At 44.4% G+C, this 12,020-nt stretch overlaps 1 protein-coding gene across 1 annotated transcript in view; it reads left to right on the top strand.

The window, feature by feature from the left end:
* The window catches only part of dync2h1 (dynein cytoplasmic 2 heavy chain 1), a gene marked incomplete at its 5' end in the record, with an annotated part of 668,232 nt that overhangs the window by 216,624 nt on the left and 439,588 nt on the right, over positions 1–12,020 (top strand). Inside the window, 9 exons of the mRNA XM_079513540.1 lie at positions 2,225–2,327; positions 3,307–3,471; positions 4,212–4,336; positions 5,085–5,333; positions 5,634–5,742; positions 6,104–6,217; positions 8,074–8,216; positions 10,052–10,133; positions 11,509–11,669. Of these exons, the coding sequence (XP_079369666.1) occupies positions 2,225–2,327; positions 3,307–3,471; positions 4,212–4,336; positions 5,085–5,333; positions 5,634–5,742; positions 6,104–6,217; positions 8,074–8,216; positions 10,052–10,133; positions 11,509–11,669 (1,251 nt within the window). The remainder of the gene's footprint in view (positions 1–2,224; positions 2,328–3,306; positions 3,472–4,211; positions 4,337–5,084; positions 5,334–5,633; positions 5,743–6,103; positions 6,218–8,073; positions 8,217–10,051; positions 10,134–11,508; positions 11,670–12,020) is intronic.

The following is a 12,020-nucleotide window of genomic DNA, read 5'->3' as shown; positions in this document are numbered from 1 at the left end:
AATATACCATAATTGAAATGAATTGCATAGTTTAATCTGAATCAGTCACTGCCCTAGTGGAAGTGTGGGTGTGGGTGGGAGTGGGAGTGGCTATTGATATCAGTGCAAAAACTTCACACGTCAAAGTTAGAAAAGGTCATAGCAAATGGGCTTACAGTCTGCCACCTTCAATAGGCCCGGCTAGCTCAGTCGGTAGAGCATGAGACTCTTAATCTCAGGGTCGTGGGTTCGAGCCCCACGTTGGGCGCAGGCTTTTAATGACACAGGAATCACTCACACACACATCTCATGCCTATCTCAAAAATATATATTTAAATGCAACTAGAAAATATTGTTCCTAAAGAAACGATGTGGGCTCGCTTCTCATGTCTTTTTTTTCCTCAAAAATCTCAATTGACCCCTCAGTCATTTCATCCTGGCGCCGGGCCTGCACACATCTCATGCCTATCTCAAAAATATATATTTAAATGCAACTAGAAATCAGTCACTGCCCTAGTGGAAGTGTGGGTGTGGGTGGGAGTGGGAGTGGCTATTAAGTTACGCTTTCTTTTGAGGTATGCTGTGTGATTCTCGCTATAAGAGAACATTTACTGTCGGCCTAGGAAAAGTGTGTTTGTCCAATGCTATCATCGTAGCATACCCGGGTAAGCAGTTTGTGATAGTCTTAGCAAGCTATGTGTTAAAGCATAATGACATTTAGAAACCCTAGCTAAATCATAGTCATGGGATCAAATCCTGACACTAGAAACTCAGCATAATGAGCATTCTGCCTTCCTGGGGTAAAGAGCCTTGTAAAGGATATAGACTAGTGTTCTTTGCTGGCCGTCAAGGACATAATTAATCCCATTGCGCCAAAAGCCTTCAACATGTATTTGGGCTTTCTATTAATTCATAATCATATCGCTAATATTTACCATAAAGCGGGGCTCCCGGTCGCTAGGCAACGCTCAGTTCGGTGTGTTTTTCCCTCCCCAAGATGGCGATTAAAATATGAATGCTTCTAATGACTCTGCTTCTAACGATGATCACATTAGCTTTAGCCGATTCTCGCTAACCCGTTTTTGGGGACCGGAAATGGAGGTCTTTTTCCAAGTGAAATAGAGCGCTGTCTATGGTGGCGGTCAATGAGTTAAATGGCCATGGCCATTGACAATGCATTGGGCACTTAAAGTTAAATATTTAAAAAACTGCAAATTATTTCAAAGTAAAAATTTCAACCGTGCGTTTCCACAGTAAGGTGGATTTATTTTTAAATTGTGAATTGAGTTTCTTGGTGAAAGTATGAAGGAATAGGGAGGGTCCAAAGTTGTATCACTTAAAGGTATATTCAGTGATTTCATTTAATTCAAATATCACTTTTTTGTTTTGTTGTGCTAATCCTCCCTACTATAGAGTGTGCTGACCATATAAGGAGTTCCTCCCTGTCCCCAGTTAACCCCTGGGGGTCAAAAAACCTTAGGTTTTGTTTTTGGCTAGGTGGCCCAGCCTTCATCCAATCAGGATAGAGAGGAGCCTTCCGCCAATCATGCTCGAGCGGGGGCGGGCCTTGGTGTGCGTGCTGGTGGCCTGTTGCGTGTCCCCCCACTGTAGTGCGTGCATACACCAGAGGGTTTTCCAAATCACCCAAATCACTGAATGCTCCTTTAAGTTTTAAAGTATCTAAACATAAATAAAAGTAAAGTAAAACAGTTCAGGACTGTGTGTCCACAGTAAGCTGATATTATAGTTTTTTATTGTGAATGGAGTTTCCTGGTGAAAGTATGAAGAAGTTGCAATGTACCAAAATCTTCCATTGACTTCCATTATAATTTGAAATATTTCTAAAACTACAAAACATTTAAAATATTCATGTACACCTGTGCTGATTCCACAGTAAGCTGAGCATGTCAACGTTTGAATGGAGTTTCTAAGTGAAAGTGAACACCTGTTGGCATTGTCTGATGACAGGCTGTTTGTGGATGTGTGTGCGTGTCAGGAATCAAGAGGGTGTGTGTGTGTGTGTGTGTGTGTGTGTGTGTGTGTGTGTGTGTGTGTGTGTGTGTGTGTGTGTGTGTGTGTGTGTGTGTGTGTGTGTGTGTGTGTGTGTGTGTGTGTGTGTGTGTGTGTGTGTGTGTGTGTGTGCGCGTGTGCGTGTGCACTGAAATCAGCATGTTTGAGGTTCATGGCCTTAGTCAATATTAATGTTTGCTACCAAAGTCATGTGTGTACTGTATGTGCTTCTCAGGTGAAGGCCAAGTTTACAGTAGACGACCACAACCACTACCTCTTCACCCCCTGTATCCTCACACAGTGGGTGCTCAGCCTGCTGCGATACAACCTGACTGCAGGTAACACACACACACACACACACACACACACATACACACACACACAGACCTCATCTTCATAAAATGTGCTGTTTAGTTATCCCAGTGTGAAATCCAATCCCACCATGGTGTGTCACACTGGTTTTGATGCCACAATCAAAGGGACGGCAGCAGATATCTTCTTTTCCCGTCGGTTCACTTTTTACCTTGGAAGTCCCTCAACTCTTGCTCTCAACTTCCCTTCTGTTCCATCCTCTCTCTCTCTCTCTCTCTCTCCCTCCCCTCTGTCACTCGTCTATCTATCCCTCTTTCATCATCCTCTCCTCTGCCTGTCGCTCCACTCCTCTCCTCTCCCCCAGTGCAATGTGTTGACACAGTGATAGTGGGTCCAATCATTTATTTTAATTAAACGCGCCAGCGAACAAACTTATTATTTTTTTCTCCTGTGCTCATCATATTTTTCTTTTACTTACTCCTTTCCTTTCCCTTTGCTGCTTATCTTCCACTGGGTATGTAACAACCTCTTCTCTCCGTGTCTCCTCAATTGTTCATTGTGCATTGTGTCTATGTGTTTGTGTGGCGAGAACAACTGTGCATTTGTTTATGGACAGAACTGTAGATTATGTCATGTAGAGTAGACCTCATACTGTACTTTATATTCCATATAGATCAATTTAACTCATCTAAATGTCTTATCTGTGATGCCACTGCACCCCGTTCTCTCTCTGTGTGTGTGTGTGTGTGTGTGTGTGTGTGTGTGTGTGTGTGTGTCTGTGTGTGTGTGTGTGTCTGTGTCTGTGTCTGTGTCTGTGTCTGTGTCTGCGTCTGCGTCTGCGTCTGCGTCTGCGTCTGCGTGCATGTGCGTGCGCGCACATGCACTTAACTTTTAACTTTATTAAAGTGAGTGCTCAGTAACAGTGCTCAGTAACAACAACTGTATTGAATCTCTCTCTGTCTCACTCTATCTCTCGCTCCCTCCTCCCTCTCTCTCTGTCTCCAGCTCAATCCAACGTGACAGACAGCGTATTGGAGGTGGTGGCGTACGAGGCAAGGCGTCTGTTCAGAGACAGACTGGTGTCGTCCAAAGACCTGCATACCTTTGACAATATCCTGGCCTCCGTCATCAGAGGAGACTGGAGTTCTGACGCCCTGGACAACATGACCGGTATGGTACATGACACAACGGCACCTATGTTCCTATTCAGGGGTGACGGTCGAGAGCAAGCTCTCTTTGTAAATGATGCCCTGATCAAAATGTGATAAAAACATATAAAACAATCCATTTGTACCCTGTTAAGACCTGAAGCCGATTATACAAATGCCTCCTAAATCAGTAGTTCTCAAACTGTTTTGTGGAGGACCTCCAAATTAATATATATTATGCCGCAGACTCCCCATCTGAAAATGCTTTGTGCCAGGGAACGGCCAGAAGATATAGAAATAGAAATATTTCAACACGTTTCAAGATTTTTCAAAAATATTCAAACTGCATTTGTCGCAGCGTGGCACGAAGTGACGCACTCTTGACGCGTGACGCAAACTTATGTTGTTATGTACTGCACATGAAGTGCAGTACATAACAAAACAAAAAAACATCATCAAGCACGTGCACGTCTGTAAAAAAGTGCCCCCTCCCCAGACCATAGCATTTACTATAGTGAAATAAATGTAAATGCCTCCTTTCCATGCTGTACCCAAAGGCAGCATTCAAGAGAATTGCCCTTTCGTGTGTGTGTGTGTGTGTGTGTGTGTGTGTGTGTGTGTGTGTGTGTGTGTGTGTGTGTGTGTGTGTGTGTGTGTGTGTGTGTGTGTGTGTGTGTGTGTGTGTGTGTGTGTGTGTGTGTGTGTGTGTGTGTGTGTGTGTGTGTGTGTGTGTGTGTGTGTGTGTGTGCGGTCTCTCTCTAGATGGGTTCTACGTGACATGGGGTGCGTCAGAAGGCTCAGTGATGGCTCCAGGTCAGGCCCTGCCTCCTCACGGTAAACCTCTGGGACGCCTGGACTCGGCTGACCTCAGACAGGTCATACAGAAGGTAAACACACCGCTCTGAGTCGCTGGGACATGTACCCAGCACTCTCTGTCACTGGTTCCTATTCTTATTCCCCTGGAGCCTCCCTTCGTACACCTGCTTGATGGGGTAGAAGTTGAAACAATTTATGTATAAGCTCATTTTGTATTTATGAAGAAGAAAAACTTTTCATTGGGAAATGACCTCCATTCATCCCTCTGGTCTTTCTTTCATCACTCGTCATTCTGTCTCCTTCTATCCCATTTTCCCACATCCTCTCTTTGTCCTTATGTTAAATCTAACCTTGGAGGTGTCAGAGAGCCCAGGAAGTTTAACCGCTCCCTCAAGATGCTCCTTCTCTCAACCTCAAATTATCACTACTTCTTTTAACATGCACCCTCCGTCCCACACTTTCCCTTTCATGCTCTTAATTAAGATCCATCTGTCTATCCATCTTCACACACACAAACCCAGACAGTCTGCATTCAGAGTCAACACAGACAGGAAGTGTGTGTGAGTGAATCCTGTGTCATTAAAAGCCTGCGCCCAACGTGGGGCTCGAACCCCCGACCCTGAGATTAAGAGTCTCATGCTCTACCGACTGAGCTAGCCGGGCCTGTTAGAAACTTGATATACCCCCATTTGGTCTGACCATCAAACTCCACATACTGAAGTGTTTGTGCACGGACACCAACACTCTCACTCCTAGATGTACAGTACAAAGAAGATATTTGGCTATTGTTTCTCTCTCTCTCTCCATCCATCCATGCAGGGATCGGTCCTGTACAGCCGTGACAACAGGGAGCTGGACCTGCTGCTGTTCTGGGAGGTGTGTGATTTCGTGTCGCGGGTGGACCGCGTCCTGAGCCGCCCAGGGGGTTCCCTGCTTCTGGCGGGCCGCAGTGGGGTGGGCCGGCGCACCGCCACCTGCCTGGTGTCCCACATGCACGGCTACACACTGCACACGCCCAAGATCTCCCGTGGCTACTCCCTCAAACACTTCAGCAACGACCTGAAGACGGTAAGGAATTCAGCACGGCTATGTTATGTAGACCGTATAGTGTTTATAGTTTAAATGCACAGATTATTGATTTTCTTTGGGTTCTTGGTTTATTTATGGATTAAGAGCGTCTGCTAAATGCCGAACTTATAAAACTAGAGTGGTGCCCGTGGAAGTTGGAGATCCATGCCCCACCCGGCTATGCAATACCCATTGTACCCGTGTCAGGGTACCCGTTCCACCCATCTGTCTGTGTCCCCTTTATGCCCATATATTGAGATTTCTGTATGTGTCTCTATTCGTCCCTTTGTGTGTGTGTAGGTGATGCAGCTAGCAGGGCTGGATGGCCAGCAGGTGGTGCTCTTGCTGGAGGACTACCAGTTTGTCCATCCGTCCTTCTTAGAGATGGTCAACAGTCTGCTGTCCTCAGGTCTGTCTGTCTGTCTGTCTGTCTGTCTGTCTGTCCACCTCGTCCACTGGTACTCAAGTAACTTAATTTACTGTAGTAACAATTCCTGAGCCAATAATCCAATTGACTAATTGACTAATTTAGTTCGAATAGGATCTCAATCTTTCTTAACAAGAACAATACTATACACTGTGGCAGTTGATTTGGAGTTTATATAGTTTTGCATTGTCTCCTACCAAAAAAACATTTAGTTTTAACCAAAAAATATCACTTACCCTACCTTTTAATGGGCATGGTGTGTGGATCTTCCATACATTCATATGAATGGTGTGTGGATGTTCCATACATTCATACTGTATGAATGGTGTGTGGATGTTCTCAGGTGAGGTACCTGGTCTGTACTCTCCAGAGGAGCTGGAACCTCTGCTCTCCTCCCTCAAAGACGCTGCCTCTCAGGACGGCTTCACCGGACCACTCTACAACTACTTCTCCTACAGTCAGTATTCCATCCATCCATCCATTAATCCATCCATCCATCCATCCATCCATCCATCCATCCATTAATCCATCCATCCATTTTCTGTCTATTGAGGATCTCTCTTCAACATCTAGAGCAGTGGTTCAGGTGTGCTTTATATATTGATATACAAATAGTTATGGATTAGTAGAAGTAGTCCATTACTAGTTACTACCATAACTAGTTCATACTCGTAATTTCCACCCGCCATCCATCCGGGCTATGAGAACATCAACCACTACTACAGATCCCATGGTCTGCGAGGACTGTTCACACATGCTAATAATGAACTGCTTACATTTGGCAAAAGTGAATAACATGTTGTGTCTCTGTGCATGTGTGAGTATGGGGTGTGTAGCTATACCTACCTTTACATTATCTCTCTCTCTCTCTCTCTCTCTCTCTCTCTCTCTCTCTCTCTCTCTCTCTCTCTCTCTCTCTCTCTCTCTCTCTCTCTCTCTCTCTCTCCTGATATTTGTGCAACTGCATTGGTTGCTGCGCTAACACCGTAACAATATGGTGTCTATTATGTTCTAAGCAATGGCCTAGTGTCCCTATTCTGGGGCACACATTTGCCAAAAGTAGCAGATAGTGTGTTGCGTTGTGAGCTTGTACAACAGTAGGTTGCTGGGTATTAGGGGGAAAAAGGAGTGGACCTAGTATAGAGCCGTGGTGGCCACCAAGGTCAACCAAGTACTGTAACCAAGTACTGTAATAGGGTTTTAAAGATTTATTTATTTTATTTTATTTTATTTTGATGTTTACTCCTCCCCACAAGTAAAGCGTATTTGGGGACTTGGTACATTTAAAATTAGATTGTTACTACTCGTTGATTACATGATTAGATTTATTTTACTTTATTTATGAAATACTTTTTTTTAATGAAAAGGTTATATCTACTCGCGACCTATAAAAATTGGTCCACAACCCAAACATTAGTCCCGACCAACTGTGACCATGACACACCAACATTTTGCTGCTTGTGCCTCTGACAGATAATCCCTCTTTACACACACACAAACAGCCGGTCGGTCATCAGAGGCATCTACAATGCTGACGTGGGTGGTGGCCGTGAGTGTTTTTAAAAGCCTGCGCCCAACGTGGGGCTCGAACCCACGACCCTGAGATTAAGAGTCTCATGCTCTACCGACTGAGCTAGCCGGGCCTGTTGGGGCATATGCTGCACCCTAGGGATATGTGAGACCCCCCATTTGGTCTGACCTTAGCACTGATGCAATAATAACAATATGGTGTCTATTATGTTCTAAGCAGGTGCATCTTTTGTTGTTGTTGACACTTAAAAATCCAATTATCCTCCATCTCTCTCTCTCTCTCTTGCATCGGTCATCTTTTAGTTTCTGTCTTCCGTGTCCCTTGCTTCTCTGTTCCTCTCTTTCCCTAGTCTCATGAACCAGACTCTCACACATTTCTAATTCTTCTGTCATACAGTCTGGAGGCACGGAAGCTCTCGAAATGATCTGTGGGTAAAGCAAATGTGACGCCTCCTCCCCAATTTCGTAGCTTGCTGCTGAAAAAAAAAGTATAGATATTTTTTACAATATATATTCATCAACGGAAATGTGGGGATTTTTTAGTTCCAGACTCGGCATTCTTTGATTTGTGGAATAGTTCTCTAGCTACACAAGACTCCCATGTCTAACTCTTCCTGTAACTGCAGTAATGAGAGCTTGCACACATCGTTTTAATTTCATCCACTCTTTTATACATTGGAATCGTGTGATTTGACAATACAGTTGATTCTGATTCCTTCTCTCCTTCTCCTCCTGTGCGTGCGTGCGTGCGTACTTGCGTGCGTGCATGTGTGTGCGTGCCAGGAATCCAGCAGAACCTGCACGTGGTTCTGATCATGGACTGCACCAGCGACAGCTTCACCATCAACTGTGAGAGCAACCCGGCCCTGTACCGCCGCTGTTCTGTCCAGTGGATGGAGGGATGGTCCGAGAGCAGCATGAAGAAGGTGAGCGAGGGAGAATGGAGAGTATATGCACAGACAAAATCAACAACCTAAACATCTTAACTCATTACCTTGTTGAAACATGGTTTATATCCTGCTGTTGCCAGCATTCAGAGAGGTTTCCACTAGTGTATTATGTGACGCCACGATCCAAGACGTGTGTGGGTCCTTAACAAATGTCTTTTGTCCTATTGCGATAATCCAGTGCAGCTGCAGGCTGCGCAGTATGTGAAGTGACAATTTAAGTTAAAAAAGCAAAGAAAAAGTGATCAACAAACAAAAAAAAGGTCATTGGCCAAATAATATTTTATATATAATAAGAAAGAAAATAGCCAATCTACAAGCTTCACGCTAGGCATTCTGAGCTTGCATATTGGCTATTTTCAAAATATGTACTGTATCTGTGGAATTGATCAAGTGGGCTGAACAGGTTGAGAACCAATGGCCTAGTGTCACTATTCTGGGGCACACATTTGCCAAAAGTAGCAGATCTATTAGCTCATAGTGTGTTGCGTTGTGAGCTTGTACAACAGTAGGTTGCTGGGTATTAGGGGGAAAAAGGAGTGGACCTAGTATAGAGCCTTGGTGGCCATCAAGGTCAACCAAGTACTGTAATAGGGTTTTAAAGAGTTTGATTTATTTATTTTATTTTATTTTGATGTTTACTCCTCCCCACAAGTAAAGCGTCTTTGGGGACTTGGTACATTTAAAATTAGATTGTTACTGTTGACTAGGTCTTAATAAACACAACGTTTATTCAGTTGTAGATCACTTTATTCACCGTACACCGGCTCGACATGCAAATGCTGTTCCCTCCACAATTCACATCTGATTACCTGCGCCAACTGCGCATGCGTATCCCCTCAGAGGGTACATTACCGTAAAGGAGTACTGTCGTAAAGTGGAACACAAGTTAACAGTTACTACTCGTTAAACTTTTTTTTTTATGCACATGATTAGATTTATTTTACTTTATTTATGAAATACTTTTTTTTAATGAAAATAAAAACTATATATATATATATATATATATACAAAAAAGGGGATATCTACTCACGACCTATAAAATTGGTCCACAACCCAAACATTAGTCCCGACAAACAGAGAACTATGACTATGACACAACAACATTTTGCTGCTTGTGCCTCTGACAGATAATCCCTCTTTACACACACAAACAGCTGGTCGGTCATCAGAGGCCTCTACAATGCTGACGCGGGTGGTGGCCGTGAGTGTCTTTAAAAGCCTGCGCCCAACGTGGGGCTCGAACCCACGACCCTGAGATTAAGAGTCTCATGCTCTACCGACTGAGCTAGCCGGGCCTGTTGGGGGATATGCTGCACCCTAGGGATATGTGAGACCCCCCATTTGGTCTGACCTTAGCACTGATACACACTTTACACACATACACACAGAGTCAGTTTAATACACATTTGGCACCGCTGTTTACAAATGATAAATATACCTTTTGGAGATACCAGATAGTAAAAGTCATCATTAGTTAATTTTAAGGCAAGTTAATTGATAGTTTGGCCATGAAAAAATAAAATAAATTTAAATTAAAAAAAAGCTTGGGGATCCTCTCCCTACACTCGGCTGTACATTATTAAAACAATACATAAAACAACATAGATGCCATATATAAAATTGGGACTTGAATAATTTAATGATTACTCAAAGATTTGTGATAATCATCATCTGAGTGAAAATGTTTTCTTTATTCTTTTTCTATATTAAATGCTCTCTATGCAACTATACACAGTCAATTTAGATCAATTTGTACACTGCGTGTGTGCGTGCGTGCGTGTGCGTGTGCGTGTGTGTGTGTGTGTGTGTAGATACCTGAGCTCCTGCTGGCCAAGCGGGAGGTCGAGGTGGACAAGAGCGATGGAGAGCAGGGTGACAAGAGGAAGATCTCAGGTAGGAGACACACAAACACACACACAGACATACTCTCTCTCTCTCTCTCCGGCCGGGAAGAGAAGCTTGTTCCACACACTTGTTCCACACACAAACAGCACACTCGTAGCCCTTTTGCATGCTAGCCAGTACAGAATTCTGTACTGGCTATATATGGAGTGTGTCTTGAGTGTACAGGGTTTGATGAGGTCAGATCAACATATGGAATGTCAGAACAGGTCAGCTCCATATATGGAGATAAGGGTGGCAGCGGGGGCAGTGTCTTGAGTGTACAGGGTTTGATGAGGGCCCAAGTAGGGCCGGGCCCTAATTTTCGGACCTGTTGAGAACTCTACTAATCATCATCATCATTTTTCGACCACGATCGAGATCATGGATTTCACAATGCCACGCAAGACATTCGGGTCCTTCATTGCCATCCCCAGTTCCTGCTTACTGATGCATGTGTCCCTAGCGATGACATCAGGGAACGACAGTCTTCTACCTCTGGTCTGCTTTGAGGCACGATTCCAGAGAAGAAGGGAAGATATAACCTCATTGTCAGCTCTGTAGCAGTGGCCGGCAAACTGTGTTCTTCTGGATCGGACAAGTGAAGAAACACGGGGAAGGTATATTAGATTAGTCGATGGGTGGCTCTTCCACGAGAGATTTTTGAATGGACAGGTATTAGTCAAAAGGGAGACGTCGAAGAGGAAGGACGGATGGGGAAGGATCAACATATGGAATGTCAGAACAGGTCAGCTCCATATATGGAGATATATGGGTTTGAGGTCAGATGTTTCACACTGTTTCTGGCCGGCTCCATATATGCAGATCTAGGTGATGATCCAGTCTTCTCCATGTATGGCTATCCAGGGTTTGATGAGGTCAGTGTCGTGATCTTCATATATGGAGACGGCCATATATGGTGTGACGTGTCACAAGGCTGTGATGCCACGAGGCGTGACCATATATGTAGGCTTGACACTAGGCGTGCCACGACACACTGACTGACTGACGGGAAATGCAGGTTTTCATACTACACACAAGTAAGACGCGTAAACGCGGGAAGCGAACAAAGCTGTTGTGGCAGTCTGACACACACACACACAGAGACCTCTGTATCGTTCCAATTTCAGTTGCCCTCTGGTGACGGACGGGTGGTGTTACAGCGTGACACACACACACACAGACACACAGACAGTTTTGGCCAGCTTCTATAGTTAGTGCTCACCGTGACACACACACACACAGACACACAGACAGTTTTGGCCAGCTTCTATAGTTAGTGCTCACTTCGTTCGCAATCACTTCGTTCGCAATCACTTCGTTCGCAATAATCTATTTATTGGCATACACAGTACACACACTAGCCCTAACCCTGGTGTTCCCACAGGTCCCAGCCAGGGGGAGCTGTGTCATCTGTTCCTGCAGATCCACGAGTCGTGCAGGGAGCACGGCGCCACCCCCAGCCAGTACATGGCCTTCCTCCATGTTTACACGTCTCTGTACAGCAGCAAGCAGAGCCAGCTCACCACCAGACAACACCATCTGCAGGTACAGCTAGCGCTGTTCTCTTATGTCACGGGTTCCCAACACTGGGTCGCCAACACTTTTTATGGGTTCCCTTTATTTTTTTTGTTTCCTACATTTTGTTTTTTTATTAGTATTAATTCAAAACAAAAAAAAGAATTCCCAAAAAAAGCAACATTTTTCATGAAAACAAAACCCATTTAGACCTGAGGTCGATGCGAAAGTGTGAGTGAGGCCTAGGGCTCGACTCACACCTTCGCATCTAGCATACAACATTGATGCATGCTACGTAGATGTAAAGAAAGGGTTTGTTTACATCTTGCCCCAATGCATTTCCAATGGAAGTCACATGGTTTGACACAACATTTTTGTTGT

This window comes from Electrona antarctica (assembly GCF_951216825.1).
Source record: "Electrona antarctica genome assembly, chromosome: 11".
NCBI lineage: Eukaryota > Metazoa > Chordata > Actinopteri > Myctophiformes > Myctophidae > Electrona > Electrona antarctica.
Note: the sequence above shows the minus strand (reverse complement) of the source record. Positions and strands in the feature narration are given on the sequence as shown.